The following is a 17,678-nucleotide window of genomic DNA, read 5'->3' as shown; positions in this document are numbered from 1 at the left end:
ATACTTGGGAATCAAAACACTCAAATGTTAAAGATAAATACCAGTTATGGTCATGCGATTGCATTGTGAAAGAAACGTTGTGGAATCGATCAGAAAAGGTTGATCATCTAGCATATAAGTATTGGTGTGTACTGCAAGGTTCTGGAATCATCAAAATGATAAGAAATTTGGCCCAGTCTTTGTAAAGTTACAATAACTGTACACAGAAAGATGTATATGGGACTACACACACGTGCGCGACACGTGCGTTTATCTCTCACAGTCCAATAGATAAACTAATTTACCAAATATATCAATTAGTAGGCGGTTTCCCGGCAAAATTGTTATCATCATGTATTAGTCAAAACATATTCTTTCACATGATTGGTAATAAAGAGCTTCCATTTCATTTTTTTTTAAATTGGGGCATTTCCAATACTGGTCTTTACCTTTAATGTAAATATGTTGGGCAATGACTGAATCTTAATCAAATAAACTCTTGTATATAAACTCATCACAGTTACATACCACTTCTGCCATCAGCAATTTGTTTACAGAGTAACGCTAGCAGCACATCCTGGTCATCTTCCTCACTGGAACCAAACAGCTCACCAGACCACATAGACCTGACCAACAATGAAAGACAGTACAGACCATTATAATAGAGAGTGACATTGATGGGAATAGGACATTCAAGACCAGTAGAATCAGTGCAACGTACTATTTTCAGTGGCAAAGAAACTGGGGGGGGGGGTCACTAATGGAAGGGGGAGAGGGAGAGAGAGAGAGAGAGAGAGAGAGAGAGAGAGAGAGAGAGAGAAAGAGAGAAGAGGGCAAGCAAAGGAATGAAGGGAAGAAAAAATGAGAGGAAGATGAAAGGACCACTTCCAACACCTTCTGCCTCATTGTTGGCTATGTTAATTAGCATATCATCCACCAAATGATACAAGAACCATCAACATCAAGTACAATTGAAGATGGGTGTCATGTACATAAATCTTAAGCTGCTCAACAAGCAAAACTAGACTGTTTTAAAGATAAGGTTGAGTACTGGTACTGGATTGCATTGTGAAAGAGTATAAGTATTAGTGTGTACTGCAAGGTTTTGGAATCATCAAAATAATAATAAATGTGGCCCAGTCTTGGTAAAGTTACAAGCACTATACACAGAAAGATGTATATGGGACTACACAAATGGTGTCGGGGTTACCTATACCTTGATTTCCTTATCTTTCCATGCTCATTACTCAGCCAGTTTATATTTTCTACCAAAATTGTTTGGCAAATGACATTTATTTGTAATCTTGAACATTCAGTGTAAGTTTTGTTTGATTCTGTGAGAATTAATTTTCTTTTTTTTAACCAGAACTCAAGTTTATCTTTAAGCAACAAGGTGATCATTATGTGTCTCATCATAACAGTGTTCCTCTTGGGAGATGAATGGCAAAATCCGATAAATGTATTTTTGGAAACAAAAGTTTCACCTGTACACGTGTAATAGCCTGAGAGCCCTTCTGACATCCCTGCGTCCCAGATGATTGGTCAAGGTGACGACGGCCGCTTCTGGTGTGGTGATTCCTGTGTCGCCCTCTGGTGACAGTGCTACCTGGCCGCTTTCCAGCTCCTGGGCTGCAAGGCTCAATTCCTCCTTGGCTGAACAGACCGGCACTGAGAAATCCTGGATCTACGATAGCAATATGTATTGTTAATGTACAGTTCTAAGAGCTGAAATGAAATGAACATTCTTCAACAAACATAGGCTATAGCTGTGTGAGTAATAGCACCTTCATTATTGGAAAGTTAAGTACAGAGTTCACAGCTTATCCCCTTTTAAACTGTCCTGTTGATTAATTCATACAGCACAAAAGAATAACTCAATTTAAACTTTATTTTCAGTTAAAAATTAAAAACTGAAATCACAACAATTGACTTTCACTAAAATACTAATCTCTGAATGGCTACCATTGTGTACATAGAGAGGAAGCTACATTGCTGATTGAAAAATGGAGGATTCTTGGTTATCCGACTGCTAAGAAAGCATGTGTGTGCTTTATAAGTAAGCAGCCAGGGGACTGACAGCTTCAAGTCCTCCCTAACGGACTTGGTAATGAGGATTAATGCCTTACCAAAGGAAACTAGCGCATCGACTTGGTTTCTAAACCGGAACCTCCCAGTTATACAAGACCATTGCTCTACCACTGAGCCATTATGCCTTGTTTCCTGATTCAGATTTGCTGTCAAAGGTAATTCCCAATTGGCATCAAGATCGCAAGACTATGCTCAACAGACAAGAAACACAGAATTTTGAAAGATTACATACTACAGTTTTCATATGTCAGTCCCTTAATCCTCTGGATACTAAACCCAGAAGACATGAACATGTATAATGGAATGGTGGTGGTTATTTTACCTGACTGCTAAGAAAGCATAAATGCTTGTAAGTAAGCAACCAGACGGCCGACGGCTATAGGTCCTCTCTGATGGACCTGGTAATAATGATTAATGCTTTACCAAAGGGCACTAGCGCATCGCCTTGGTTTCGAACCCGGGTCACCGGATTACGAGACCACTGCTCTACCGACTGAGCTATCGCACCTCCGATAACAAGCCGAGATCTGTCATACCAAACTCAAATCACTTTTAACCCAGCAACAAGGGAGCTTATCTTTATCAATTCTATAGCTTCGTGAACTCAGTAGCTTAAAGTAATTAACCAAAGTGATACATTATCGTATTTCTACCATTGAAATCTACCTCATGATGGATTGGGCGCAGTGTGTGGCTTAGGCTCCTCTAATACTTACATGTGAAACATGTTTGGCGCCCTCTAAAGAATGGATCAGTTTACAGTAGCTATCAAACAACATCCTCAGTTGGCAGTAGAGACGGTACAGGCGACGACATAGCTCAATTTGCTACAAACAAAATATAAAGATAAACAACAAGTTATACAGGGAAATGGATTTATAAGAAAATCAAGGGTTGAGAAGAACTTTCTCATTAAATGGCTTTCTATTCAAGAACTTTCTCAGATCATCAAGGAAATGAAATAGCAACAAACAGAAATGTGATCATTATAAATCCCTGCCTATTGCTTTTGTTCTGAAATGGATTATAAATGATGGAGCAATATCATTGGACTCAGATTTCCATGCATTTTTAGATACCCATAGAAAATAATTTATGACTCACACTAATTTGACTTTAAATAAGGATTTACATATCAATATTCAAATGGACATGCTTTGCAATAATTCAGGTGTTTTAACAAATTACAGATGTATTTGAAATTTGACTCCTGCCATTAATGATTTGTTCTTTATCATCTCTTCAGTACACACGGCACTATATATTATGTATATGTTTTTTTTGTAACTTCTAATTTTCTTATAAACTGGACTGCGGAACTTTATACAAATATTTGAAGAATAAACTGTGTTGAAGCTTGTCGTACAATGTAAAGCACTGATGACAACCAGATAAAAGCCTGGATGAAGTAAAGTCTGCAATGTGGGTATCAATGGAAACTTGTTTAATGATATTATAAAGATTTTGCATGAAACTTTTCATTGTACTTATGATAGGAACCTCATTTGAATTAAAAGTGTGCACATGAGAATATAAAGGTTATCTGTGCCAAGTGTTGAGGTCTGCCTAGATATATACTGAACACTACATACACAAATTACAGATGAGATGTGAGCAATTAAGTTATAGAGAACTCTAAAAAAGCTCTGAAAAAGAGAGAGATAAAGGTCTAATTAAATACGTAGCTCTTAAATTGAAGGAAAAAAATTACACTGCTATATAGGTATGCAGTCAAAATGTGCTTTATTATTTAGGAACCAAATATGCACTTCATGGCATATGGGTGAAAAAAAACACCAACACGGCAAAGATATATGCAGTTTGAAGTCCCGACAGCTAGGGTGATAAACATATTATAAATCAACAACTGTAGCATTTGGAAAAGAGGATAAAAAAAAAATCATGCACAATTTCACACATAGCATATGAAGCATACCGTACTGAAAATAATGGTCACACCAATTAAAAAATAATGAATCCTTCTACACTGCATATCACTCTATAAGTACCGGCTATACAATCAACAGAATATCATCAGTAAAGAAACAGTACATTATTTTATGCTCAAAAAGAAAAAAAAAGACCAATACTATACTTAAAAAGACTGCAGTGCAAGATAGAATGCTGTGCAACATCAATAATTTTTAAAAAAAGAAGACTTTTTTTAAACGGTAATCAAAGTCTGGGTAATATATGCATCTCATAGAAAAGATAGAGAATATGTTAATGGTTAACAAAATGGGGTTTCTATTATTATTACTTTCTTTAAATACTTTCCATAACATTTTACTTGAAGGAAGAACAAAGAAAATGAAATAAAAACACTAATCATTTTCCATGAACTATCAATACCAAAACACTTTTTTGCATGATATTATAACTGTATTTCAGTACATTCAGTTCTTGACATTACACATACATGTATTTAGACACATCAACTAAAACTCAAATGTTGTCATAAAACTTTATATGTCACCCGACTACATCCAAATACATAGTTTATAGTATTTGTATATATACATATATCATATGAATACACAGAGTATGCACACTTTTATCTGATAGACTATTTGACAGAGAAATACAGAAATTAGGGCGTAAATGCATACATGTACATCACACAGTGAGTATTTATTTATTACAGTGCTCATAAAGGTGTGGGGTGTCTATTTATGAAAAAAGGAAGACACATCAAAGTCCAGTTTCTCGTCCTAACTAAATTCAATTCCTCTGCCACATAATACTAATTCAATGAAAATTGAAGTATAAGGCCAAGGTCCTACAAATACAAGCTGGGGCTCAAAACTTCTTAATGTGAAGAAATGAAATGTATTAAAAAAAACAAAAAAAATCTTCACAAATATTTTAGCATTTAATCTCATGAAAAAATTAAGAAAAGAGAGGAGAAATAAAGAAAGAAAGAGAGAGAAAAAGGGGAAGTTTCACTAATCTTAGATGGATGTAATGCAAAATGAACCCTTCCCCATTTTTAAGTGACAATATCCTCACATACAAGTACCCCTTATTAGCCATCCTATTACCTGTCACTTTTGTGCAAATGTTAACCCATACATCCCGCTTTAAGGATTCTCTGTGCATTGTAAAGATATAATCAATTGGACAGGCATAAGCAGATGTGCAGAATGACCATTGGATGGAGAACTTGAGAATGCATCAAGTCATATATATTAATATCATATTTCTTTGTTTGCTGGAGATCAGATAAGGTTACAAATGAAAAGATAGATTATAAAAGACCACACACGCAAATGTTCACAAATTTAACATCTTTAAAAAATAACAACAAGTATATTCAAACAGATTGGCCCGAATTCACAAAGGAGGTTTGTCGACAAACCTTGGTTTTCGTACGTCATATGACATGTTTTTTTGTAAAAACACGAAAACCAAGGTTTGTCGACAAACCTCCTTTTTGAATTCGGGCCATAATGTTTAAAAAGAAGCAAAGCTCATCAAGGTAGGGTAGAAAAGCAAAATTGGGAGAAAGTATGGCAAATTTTAAAAAAGGGTATTTCATGCATATGAACAAACTGGAAAATTCAATCTGAAACCATAAAACTTGGGACTGCAAATTTCTGGAAATTATGAACTTTACAATTAAGAAATATTTTAAATACAAGTAACCTCAATATTCTTTTAATACAAATAAAATAATTTGTTGATTACAAATAGAAAATACAGTATGGTATAGTATTAATTCACTCATAGGACTACTTATGTGTATAAGCAAGAAGTATGCTGTCTAAATTTCAAAGAAAATGAAATGTTTGTATTATTCCTACTTTGCATATAGAGTAGACATCACGGTTTGATGACTATATTTATTCAAAGTGGGAGCAGCATTTAATGTAATTGTGAGTTAAAGTTAGAATAAACAGTAATTAAATTAAATGCTCAAACAAATAATCCCCTTTTCCCTCTTTGTGAAAGGTAAACAGTAGTAAAATCTTTGTATGAAGTATAAATTATAATGCTACACAGATGTGTGCACTATTAATATAAGTTTGAATTGCCTCAGAAAGAGGTCATTGTGATGCATTGCTTTCCATAGGACAGCAATGACAGGTTTTAAACTTCCCCAGACACTACTATATGTTTTGTATTACCTTACCATCTTGAAAAGTGGTTTTTATGCCTAACTAAGGCCATATATTTATAACAAGAACTATTACAACCCACTTGTATTTGCATTTAATATGAAAAGTTGCTATTATCAAGTTATATAATTACCAACACAATCAATTAGCAAATGTGGCGCCTATGGATAAAGTAGCTAGATATCATCTGAACAAAAATTCCTGCTTTGCTGGTTGCTAGTATTTTCTTTTATTTTGAGGGAAGCAAGCAAGCAAGAAAGCAAAGCAAAGCGGACAGACGGATGGAAGCCATGCGATACAAGGCATACTTACTTGGTTAATATGGACCCTCTCCTGTACAACCCCAGTGTGTGTGTTTGTATGAGAGGTGTGTGGTAGGGGGTTAGTATTAGAAGCATTGGTTAGTTAATAGCTACTTTGCTCTATTCAATTCAACACTTAGCCAGGACTAGCTAGCTCTCTTTGAAGCCCAGTAGTTTCACTTGTGATTTAAATGTTAATGCATGATTGCTCAGAATTAAGTATGGAAAGGGATGGAGATGTCATTTTAGACCATCAGATCAGGGCACTTTTTGCATTTGCTTGTCATTATTTGAACAAACAAAAATAGGGGTGATTTGGGTTCAAGATTAAACAATATATATATATATATATATATATATATATATATCTCTTACCAAGACATGTGTATGGCATTTTCCTAATTTCCTTCCAATATTTAAAACGTATATATGGGTAATGAAAAAGTCTTTTTATATTTCATCAACCTTTTCCTTGTAAAAGCATTAAAAAGCTTGGGGGAGAGGGGGGGGGGGGGTAATATCAATTCTGGAATGATCATCCTTTACACCTTCATATTCACAAGTGAAAAAACATGGGCTTTGAAGGCAGCATCATTTATTTCACTTTTCTTTTTAATTGTCCTCTTAAACATCATATTTATTTCTTTAAAAATATTTAAGAAATCTTGAATCAGATATATATATTCTACGAAATGTAAAAGAGAACAAACTGGTACATACATGTATCACTTTGTTTAATTGGAAATACCAGTAAAATACTCACTTTGAGGTAGTTGATGTCATATTAGCGGTATTCTCAAATATGATCTTTCATATTCTTGATTATTTATTATCCACTAACCAAGTTCCTCTAGTTGCTGGTTTACTCAACTACTCAACACTATATCCCTATCCTTATGCATGGGTAAGAAGTAGATGCTTATAATACCTGTCTCTGCTGAGTACAAAATCCCTTATTACTGTGAGCCACAATATAATAATGTAGGTGTGATTTAGGTACATCAGCCGTTTATAGAGAGTCTATAACCATATATCCAATATTGAGTGTTCACACTACAACAATGTGATAGGAACCCACAACCTGAATAATACAACTCACAGAAAGTGAATAAGAAGTTAAGGATAATGGAAAGTACAGAGATGAGAGGAGTCGTTATTCCAAAAGACCAATACAGCCTATAGAATACACCACAATATATTCTCCATGATATACAGGTATCATCTTATGAACATAAATGTTGATATCCAAGTCCTTTGTGGGTTCTTTATCATCATATGGTTTGAAACAAGAGGCTTATTTCAACAATTAATCAGTGATCGTTCTTCAAACAAATAATATTTCTTAAACCTATATTTACCAGCAAAATGGACATGAAAAATAAAAAAATAAAAAAGCTGAAAATGAAATCAATGTTCGACTTTACCTGTTCTTCTCCTGTTGGCCCATTAATATCCTGTACAAAAACAACAAGAAACAAATGTAAGTAGTGATCACTTTTCCAGCTATTTTTGGCAGTCACCTGTGATTGAGAGGGGGGACTAGCAAACTTGGTAAATACAACCCTTAGTTTCTTTTTCCCTTGAGTCAACATAAGTTCATACTATAATAATATAATGATATTGAGTATAATATAGCGCACATATCCACCATGCAAGGTGCTCAAGACACTCCAATATTACCCTGGCTCTAGCTAGGCTACCTATTAATTCGATGAATTGTTCCCTACCAGAACATATCCAAAACCTGGGTGGAGAATGGCTATGTCTTGCCAAAGGATAATAGGATTTTTGTTTATATAGATGATTTGATACAATAATAATAAAGGTATATAAGAGTTGTTCATCACAAAGTCACAATTCAAATGAGAAATCTCTCTTACAATGTAAAAGTTAACAACATTGAATTGATCACATGTAACTTTATATAAGTTAGAAGAGATGTACATCACTTGACATTTATTAGTGCTAAGGAAAGTCTCTTTCTCTCTCTCTCTCTCTCTCTCTCTCTCTCTCTATAACCCCCCCCCCATCTCTCTACTCCCCTTCTGCAAGTTCCATAAATCAAATAAACTTCATGTATATTCCAATGACATTGTAAACACAGACATACTAGTAATATTTGAAAGAGACTTACATGAGCTGCTAAAGTCTGTCTCTTCAGAGAAGCTTTGATAGAATCCAGACACTGAAAAGAAAATGGTGTGAAAGAAAAATTAGCATAGATTGATTTTTCTCTGAACAGCTTTGCTATTTATTGAGTGCAAACTCACGTTAAAAACCAACATCATAGCTTGGGAGACTTGAGGGCAACTAGGCTCAGAATTAACGGGCAATGGGTACAGGACTAAAGGACAAGGGGAACAGGAGTACGGAGCAATGAGAACAAGACTGGAGATTGATAGTAGGACGATGTTTAAAGGTAAAGACTAGTTTTTGAAATGCCCCCCCCCCCTCTCAAAACATGAAATGGAAGCTCTTATTACCAATCATGTGAAAGAATATTTTTTGACTAATACGTGATGATACAAATTTTGCCGGGAAACCGCCTACTAATTGATATATTTGGTAAATTATTATATCTATCCGGAATGGATAGATATCGCGCATGTGGCGGGTAGTCCCATATACATCTTTCTATGTACAGTGCTTGTAACTTTACCAAGACTGGGCCAAATTTCTTATCATTTTGATGATTTCAGAACCTTGCAGTACACACCAATACATCAGTATTGGTGTGTACTGCAAGGTTCTGAAATCATCAAAATGATAAGATGCTAGATGATCAATCTTTTCTGATCGATTCCACAACGTTTCTTTAACAATGCAATCGCATGAACATAACTGGTCTTTACCTTGAAGAGAGGACAAGTTTTGTACTTACCTCAACTGTTAGGTCCCTCTTTGAGATGTAGGTATCATAGTGTTCGTTGAGCTCAAGCACACAGTATTTATGGCTGTCCAGAAGTCTACATATCATCAACGTCTCGGTGTCCACATAGACGAAAGGACAAAGAGCATGGGTGCTCAGAACTTCTAGGGTATTCAGTGAGATAGGGAGTTAAGGCCAATATTGATTTTGTTTCATATTCAACTCAATACAAAATAATCCTAGGTCTCTCCCCCAATCTGGAGCACCCTCTTTCCACCATACAAGTACTTAGACAATACAAGTCAATTATTTAAATCCAATGACTGGGGTCAATGCACAAGGTGTTTAAATGAAGAATCTCACGAGGAAAAATCAGATATATATGTATGAAGTCTATTTTGTATGCCTTCCACTGAGCTTTTCAGACAAAAAGAGGCATCTCGGTTCACAGCATCAGTTTAAGGGACAAATACAAGAATGATTTCTTAAAAAATAGAATGCTTGGATGCTATATGCTGTAATTAAAAAAAAAAAAAAACCCTCATTATTAACCTGTTCATTACTGAATGATCTCATTCCGTTTTAATGTTTAATATATGGATGACCAGGGGGGTGTTTCACAAAACTTGTCATCAGTGACAAATGGCAGTTTTTGTTATAAGCTACTGAAATCCTTGCTTCTGATTGGTTATCAACAGATTTGTCACTGATTTTTGTCATTTGTCATTGAAAAAAGGCTTTGGGGTCCCAGGTTGCCATAGGCAAGGGTTCAAAGGATATGGAACTGAAGTGCGATGCCTCTCATGCGATCACCCAGGTAGTTACATGCTTCTCTGGTCAGATTACAGAACCTCTGCTGCATGACCTTATAGAGCTGGGTGAAGATATGGAACGTATTGACCGCGTAACGACCGCTCATGTCCACCATGACAGCATCCACGTGACTCTGCCACGCCTCTTCCACCTCGTCAACAGGGATGTAGATGAAGGAAGAGTTGGCCGTGGGTGAGTTGCATATTGGAGAGGTGATGCTGTCTATGTCACTGCCACCACTATCAAACAAAAACAAAAGTATTTAACATGACTTCAAATTGAAGTGCAATTTCAGGCAACAAACCATACGATAAATCTGTCGGTGCTATAGTGGTTTCAACCATCTATCAAATCCATCCAATAGTGTTCACATAATTCTTTTGGCCTTTCTGCTTTAGATTCACAACAGGATTATGGAATGAATAGTATGATACCTTTGAACACTGTTCGAACAAGATGACAAGAAAAGACCACAAATCATGATTACAAACTGCTCTCATGAAATCTTTAATATAGTAAACTTATTTGAAACTTGGTAGTTGTAAAGTTTTGGAGGTATTTATTTTCATTATTTAACAATTATAGTATTCCTCATCATTAAATTGTGGAAAGAACATCTGCCATTCACAATTGCATGAAGTCTTGAGATGTGCCTAACTCTGTCAGTCTCTGGCTTTGTCAAATCAAGAGTAGCTATAATACACGGCATATGGAGTACAGTAGACTGCAGTCTACATAGTCTAACAGTTCAGACACACTGTTACGCACTACGACTGACGAGCGTCTGTACCTGCGCACTAGACTCAGAGCAGAACAGAGCAGAGCATAGTAAGGGTTATCCCAGCTCACCTTGATAAGGACCCAGATGTAGCTCTTCTGATCACATTGCTGCCCCCAGTAGAGGGGATGAAATCTTGAGACATCCCTGAGTAGATACGGCTGTTCTCAAGACTAGGTGTGTTATCATCTGCACCTGATATACTAGTCTGTATGACAAAACCAACAGATAGAACCAGATTAACATTCCTGTTCAACACCACAAATTGCCAGCTTTTGATAAATGTGGAGTAAACTATCTTTAAAGACAGACTTGAGTTCTATTCATGCAATTACCTTGTGAAAGAAACTGGCTGGAGATATTGAGAAATATTGATTATTGTGCAGGGGATAAAAGTCAGTTCTAAAGTGCGAGGTTTATTTTGGACACATCAGAATAAGATATTGATTAAGTCAAGCTGGAAGTTACATGCACTGCACACAGATATGCATATACCGGACTATATTCAAAGGCATGTTAATTTTTTAATCATATTCCGAATATGAGCAATTTGAAAAACAATCCTTTTCAAGAAACCCGACCTGAAAACTGACATAAAAATAATGAGAAAGCTCCTAAATTCCTTCTCTAGGAAATTAAATGAACCTTACCTCATCTTCGGATGAATACTTGGATCCTTCATGGTCAGGGTTTGTTACTCCACTCGAATCAATATCCTCCAAAGAATGCCGGCTGTCATACCAGTTGAACCCTTTACCATCCTGCAATGAAAAAGAAAGGCTCTGTCATTTCTGATTTACAGACTTAAAAGACTTGGTCGCATCTGATAATAGACCTCAGTTTACAGATATAATTCTAGGTTGTCTGTTATATCAGTTAAACTCTTTACCATCCTGTAGTTTAAGAAAAAGGACTCAATCAGTAGACTACAGTTTAAAGATAGATCGGTTGTCACATTAGTTGAACTCTGTACCATCTTGAAATTAGAAAAAGACCTGCTCATGTCTGATTATAGACTACACAGATTTGAATGCTACATCGGTTATTACATCAATTTAACTATTGACCATCCTGTCTTATAATTTTAAAAAACATTATCATTATTATAAAGAAGGTTTCATGCATGTATCGCTATACTACCCTAAAAATGATAGATCGATCAATGAGTACCTTTTAAAATATAACTTTTGGTAGTCTCGTCAGTTGAACTCATAGGCATCATAAAGCCAGAAATACTGAATAGAATCTCTTCTAACATCTCGGCCACTACATATTTCAGGGATGACAGGGAGGCAGACATTTCTGCTCTAATTGCTTTGTAATAATTAACACAGGCTAATTAGAATAAACGGTTACACGTGGACTCCAGTACATATTTGCTTGTTGTTATATTTGTGACCATACAAACAAATGTGAAAAAAATGAACCCTTGCACAAATTACGGTTTGTAATTAATTGCAAATTTTGATAATTCAAAACAATCTTTACAAAAATCAATGTATATGCATACCTCTCTATCTACTTCTTCTCCCTCTAAGAAGTCAAACTCTTTGAGCGTGGGAATATCACCGCTCTCCTCTGCTTTGCTGCCCTCGGGGTTCATTGAGTCAACAAGGGAGGTGGACTCACTGGACGAGCAGACACTGTTCTGCCGCTCATTTGCAATGTCACTTGTTGAACTAAAGATCACCTGAAGGAAGATACCACAGAGTTGATACTGATATCAATAACAATTATAAAGTAAAATTGATACTAATAGTAATAATGATAGTAAAGAAAATATGATTATGATAATGATTTAAATAATACGTACTACAGTACAAATTGAAGAGATGTAGAAGCTATTGCAACAAGTATTACAGGAGAACATATAAGTCAGCTGTATGGAACGAACCTGTTCAAAGATCAATCAATTTATCATTTAATTTTTAGATAGTATAGACCTGTAAATAAAATACTAAGTACATCAAATAAATTCAAGCTATGACTCTTGAATAAAGGTGGTACTATTAACAGACTGCCTGGTATACTGATGGTATGATGCAGTGTATTTCTAGCACAATTTGCATAGCTGCTTCTGACATACATGTAACTCCTACAAAGAAGATTGTGAACCATTATCCAACTTACAGACGGGCTCCTAGGCAAGCCAACATTCTGGCCCAGCCCCTTAAGAACTGACACCATTCTCTCCCTTGTCCTGCGCTGTGACTGCTGGGGCTTGCGCCAAGCCGAGGGTACGATGTTCTGCTTGGCAGCGTTGATGGTTGCTGATGATGCAGAGAACATGCTTCCACCAGGGCCGAGCTGAGACATGTCTGTGGGTTCAGTACTCATGCTGCTATCATCGCTGCTCAGCGTGCTTGCAGCTGACTCATCACTGAATGATGTGGTGATAGTGGCCATGGAAGGGTACTTCCGCCGAATAATAGGTGTCTGCATGTTTATCAATAATAATTGGTTATAAAATAAGCAATCATTTTCCTGGTGCGATCGTCCTCTTTATGGGAATTCAAATATGTAAGCTAATTAATGTAGGGGTCTTCTCATTACAAGGTTCTATACTGTAATCCTTTAATAACTGATGAATTTCATAGGAAGAAAATTCCTAAATCGCAAATTTAATTTAATTGACGAGTTTCTTTCCTTTAAGGTGGCATATGAATTAGCTATCTAATTTCATCTTTACAGAGTTATTCAATATATAATATCCCATTAGTGTAGTATACATGTCCCATATATGAGATTGTTCAATTGATTACAAGGATTATTAAAGTAAGCAACATTTTATTTTTCACTAAAGCACAGTAGAGAACATTTATATGGAAGCTGAGCTATATAAATCAATATTATTATTATATATTTGGAAAAAATACAATTGATATGAAAAGAAAAAACATTTTGAATATAAAAAAGCTACTTCGAATAGGAAGAAAGTGTGAAAACAAGTGGAAAAAGAATGGACAAATTGATTGTTTTTGAAAGCTGAAGAACATCAAAAACATTCCAGTAGATTAGAAAGCGAGACAAGCATGAAAAACACTGCAAACTTTGACTTACAGGTATAATGCTGAGAACTGCACAAAAAGAAAATATATTTTCTACAAAACTCATTAAAAAGAATTCCCATAAAATCCAAAGATTCCATTCATCCTATTGAATGCAAGCAAACACAACTAAGTTTTCTAATGAAGTTTATGAGAAAATATGCAACTGTGCATTATGAGATGAAACTTGTTAATAGTTGATTTTTTTCACTTACATGAATTTCTCTTTTTCTCTTCACTATTCTCTTATTTTACATCTTATTCTTCTTTCCACTTCAGATTGATTTTTATCTTTTACCCTAAATCAGTTCTGATTTCCCCCATACCTATTTTTTATGTCTTCCTATTCTTCTGCATATTTATCTTATCATTTATTTATTTATTTTCCTTCTGCTTCTCTATTTAGTTCTTCAGTTTATTTTTTTAATCTTCCCGTTAATAAATCTCTTTTGTGTATTATTTTCAATTTATCAACTAATTGCACATTAACTAGCCAAATTACACTACACAGTCCCAAGCCAAAACATTAAAGTCACACAAAAACCCAGTTAAAGGGAAAATTACACAACATTTTCATGGTTAGGAAAAGAGCAGCCGATTTTAAGAATTTCATTGACAGTACTGTAGATGAAAATAAGCTCACAAATAATGAACTTACAAAGTCTCTTCTCACTGTGTAAAGGCAATGAACACTGCATCACACTTTTTTTGGTTACAGTTAGAAAGCTTATCGCACAGCACACCTGGTTAATAAGTTAACTAAGCATTACATTACAAGACAGATTGGAAAGGCTATGAACACTAAAAGCATGTGTGAAGGGATAAAAAAAAAGAATTTTAGCTGAGAGAAACAGAACCTTTAAAGTGCTGGTGGGAGATCTATATGTATCTATATCTATGTGGTCTTAAATGGAGGTGTAAAAGCATATATTTGGTTGTGCGACACTTGCTCCTGCAACAATTGCTCTGTGGTAATTTCCAACACTAACCAAATTCCAAACTTGAACCCTGATCCCAATACTCTGCCTCACTCTAACCCTAAACCTAGCCTGAGACCCCAATCACAACCCTATCACTAACCTATACTTTGGACAAAAGCTAGGAGCAATTGTCACAAGAGCAAATGTCGAAGCACCTAATATTGAAACGTCAAAATATAATATAAACTAGTATTAAAGGCGTATATTTTCATTGCTCCTCTGTGTCTCCTGGGGGTGTTTTCTCTAGTCTCAAGTAGAAAGAAAGAACAAACTGTATGACAGAGGTTCTCACTAAATTGTTGAAGACATATCTGCATTTTAACTTTTTTTTCAAGTCAAAACTAAAAGAAATGGAGAGAAAAACTAAGAGAAAGAAGTAGAAACTGCATGCTAAAACTTCACACCAAAGACAAAATATTTCTAAACCGTCACCTTATCCTTTGATGATCGTGTCTGGAAGAAAATTGAGGGTAAAATACCAACAAAAATAAGATAACACAATATCAATATTTGTTCAAATATTAATAAAACAATTAGAAACAAACTTGATTCATCTACATATCAATTATATCTAGTGGAAGTGAAAAACATTACTAACAACACATTTTTTAATTGGTAAAATGAGGACAATTTCATAATTTGTTTACAGGTAACATGAATATACAGTTAGGAATACAAATTTTCTAGAGACTTTAAAATTATCCTCCTTTAATCTATATTACCACAAAAAATGTAGAGGGGGGGGGGGGGGGGGGCTAATTAAACCCCCCCCCCTGCTTTATAGGGTTAAATGGCAATATCAATATTTATTCCAGTGATAAGGCATTTGGGTCACAAAATATATCTATTAACTAGATGGAATTCGACTGCGCGCAGTCGAAAATGATGCCTCCGTCATAGAGCAATTTTACAAACCAAAACAGAACACATTTTTAGAATTCAAGTTCAATTGTAATCCATTAACAGGTTCTCAGAATATCGTGATTACAAGCAATTTCTCATATACATATATGACCCTTTGATCTTTGACCTCATGACCTAAAATCTACTCAGTTCATTGGCTCTGCAAGATGTCCTGAGTTAAATAGTAATCCATCTGTCAGTTCTAATGAGAATGTGTTCACAAGCTATTTCTGCATACATAATGAGCCCATGACCTTTGACCTTACGAACCAAGAATCTACTCAGTTCATTGGCTCAGCAAGTAACATACATGACCTAATTTTGGCAGGAATCCATCAATCGGTTCTTGAGAACGCGATCACGAGCTGTTTTTGCATACATAATGTGCGTTGTGGCCTTTGACCTTTGACCTCGTGACCCCAAAATCTAATCACTTCATCGGTTCTGCAAGTAACATACATGACCTAAGTTTGGCAGCAATCCATCACTCGGTTCTTGAGATAACGCGATCACGAGCTGTTTTTGCATACATAATGAGCCCTGTGACCTTTGACCTTTAACCTCATGACCCCAAAATCTAATCAGTTCTTTGACTCTGCAAGATACATACATGACCAAAGTTTGGCAGGAATCCATCAATCGGTTCTTCAGATAACACGATCACGAGCTGTTTTTGCATACATAATGAGCCCTGTGACCTTTGACCTCTTAAGCCCAAAATCTAATCAGTTCATCGGCTCTGCAAGATACATACATGACCAAAGTTTGGCAGAAATCCATCAATCGGTTCTTCAGATAACGCGATCACGAGAACGGGACGTACGTACGTACAGACGGACGGACGGACAACCCGAAAACATAATGCCTCCGGCTACTTCGTAACGGAGGCATAAAAACTGTATGAATAAATATCACATGATGCATAATATAGAATTACTGACTGGTATTGAAAACAAAATTTTGATGAAATGTGGCCAATGTAAACAGATATCTAATGCTCATCTGCCTGACAAAAATCCTATGATAAAGGATGTGCCATGGGAAAAGAATTTGACTTAAACTGTGTAGTACATTCAAGTCAAGTCTGCATTAAAACAAAGCTATATACAGTTAAAGTGCCAACAGAGACAACTAGATTTCTATAATGACAAGTTTAATACTGCAAGTATTATACACAACAGTATATTCTTCACAGATTGGCATGTACAAGACAATGGGGTTGGATTTTGAGTGGTAGTATCTCAAGGCAAAAGATATTATGGGCTTTTTATTCTTAAAGTGGCACGTTCCCCGTATTCCAGAGGGCGTTCAAAATAGGTACCCGCTGGCGGACGGTGCTAGCTGCCTATTGACACCAACAGAATACGGCTCTTACGCAGATGGCATGTTCCAAATGCCCGCACAATGCCGATTATCGCATACATGTGCCGAAGTAATACCAATCGCAGTTCGGTTCTAAGATTCGACTGCTGTTTCCGCCCACTTTCGTGACGTCAGGATCGGCCGCGATCAGCTGGCTTGACGAAGGCAGGCCAGGCCGCGCGTACTTTTATTGACAGCTGTATGCAATTTAGAAGTCGATCTTCGGAACCAAGATGGCGATGACTAGAGCAGCGATAACTACAATGGCGGGAACATGCCCCTTTAAGGGACCATACAAATACAAAGCAAATTTGTATTACTTTACTTATGAATGATGCATAAAACACAGTAACTTGTACATGTAATTTGATTACAAATATCATTTATTTATATGCATTCAAGGGAAGCCACAACTTATATTTCAAGCTTTAAACAGTGT

General features: G+C 35.8%; 1 protein-coding gene across 12 annotated transcripts in view; it reads right to left on the bottom strand.

The window, feature by feature from the left end:
- The window catches only part of LOC587649 (protein furry homolog-like), a 96,146-nt gene that overhangs the window by 4,880 nt on the left and 73,588 nt on the right, over positions 1–17,678 (bottom strand). For 7 of the 12 annotated variants that reach the window (XM_030981026.1, XM_030981035.1, XM_030981032.1 and 4 more), the window contains 13 exons: positions 15,407–15,427; positions 13,078–13,383; positions 12,458–12,637; positions 11,598–11,708; positions 11,019–11,155; positions 10,137–10,408; positions 9,369–9,532; positions 8,622–8,672; positions 7,912–7,941; positions 6,498–6,518; positions 2,784–2,894; positions 1,464–1,663; positions 508–605 (listed from right to left, as the gene is read on the bottom strand). In XM_030981026.1, coding sequence (XP_030836886.1) covers positions 508–605; positions 1,464–1,663; positions 2,784–2,894; positions 6,498–6,518; positions 7,912–7,941; positions 8,622–8,672; positions 9,369–9,532; positions 10,137–10,408; positions 11,019–11,155; positions 11,598–11,708; positions 12,458–12,637; positions 13,078–13,383; positions 15,407–15,427 — 1,702 coding nt within the window. The remainder of the gene's footprint in view (positions 1–507; positions 606–1,463; positions 1,664–2,783; positions 2,895–6,497; positions 6,519–7,911; positions 7,942–8,621; positions 8,673–9,368; positions 9,533–10,136; positions 10,409–11,018; positions 11,156–11,597; positions 11,709–12,457; positions 12,638–13,077; positions 13,384–15,406; positions 15,428–17,678) is intronic. The other 5 variants (XM_030981031.1, XM_030981036.1, XM_030981034.1 and 2 more) reach the window with 2 other exon arrangements.

The sequence above is a fragment of the Strongylocentrotus purpuratus genome, unplaced genomic scaffold (assembly GCF_000002235.5).
Source record: "Strongylocentrotus purpuratus isolate Spur 01 unplaced genomic scaffold, Spur_5.0 spur5_scaffold_11, whole genome shotgun sequence".
NCBI lineage: Eukaryota > Metazoa > Echinodermata > Echinoidea > Camarodonta > Strongylocentrotidae > Strongylocentrotus > Strongylocentrotus purpuratus.
This window is presented reverse-complemented; position numbering and strand designations above follow the sequence as displayed.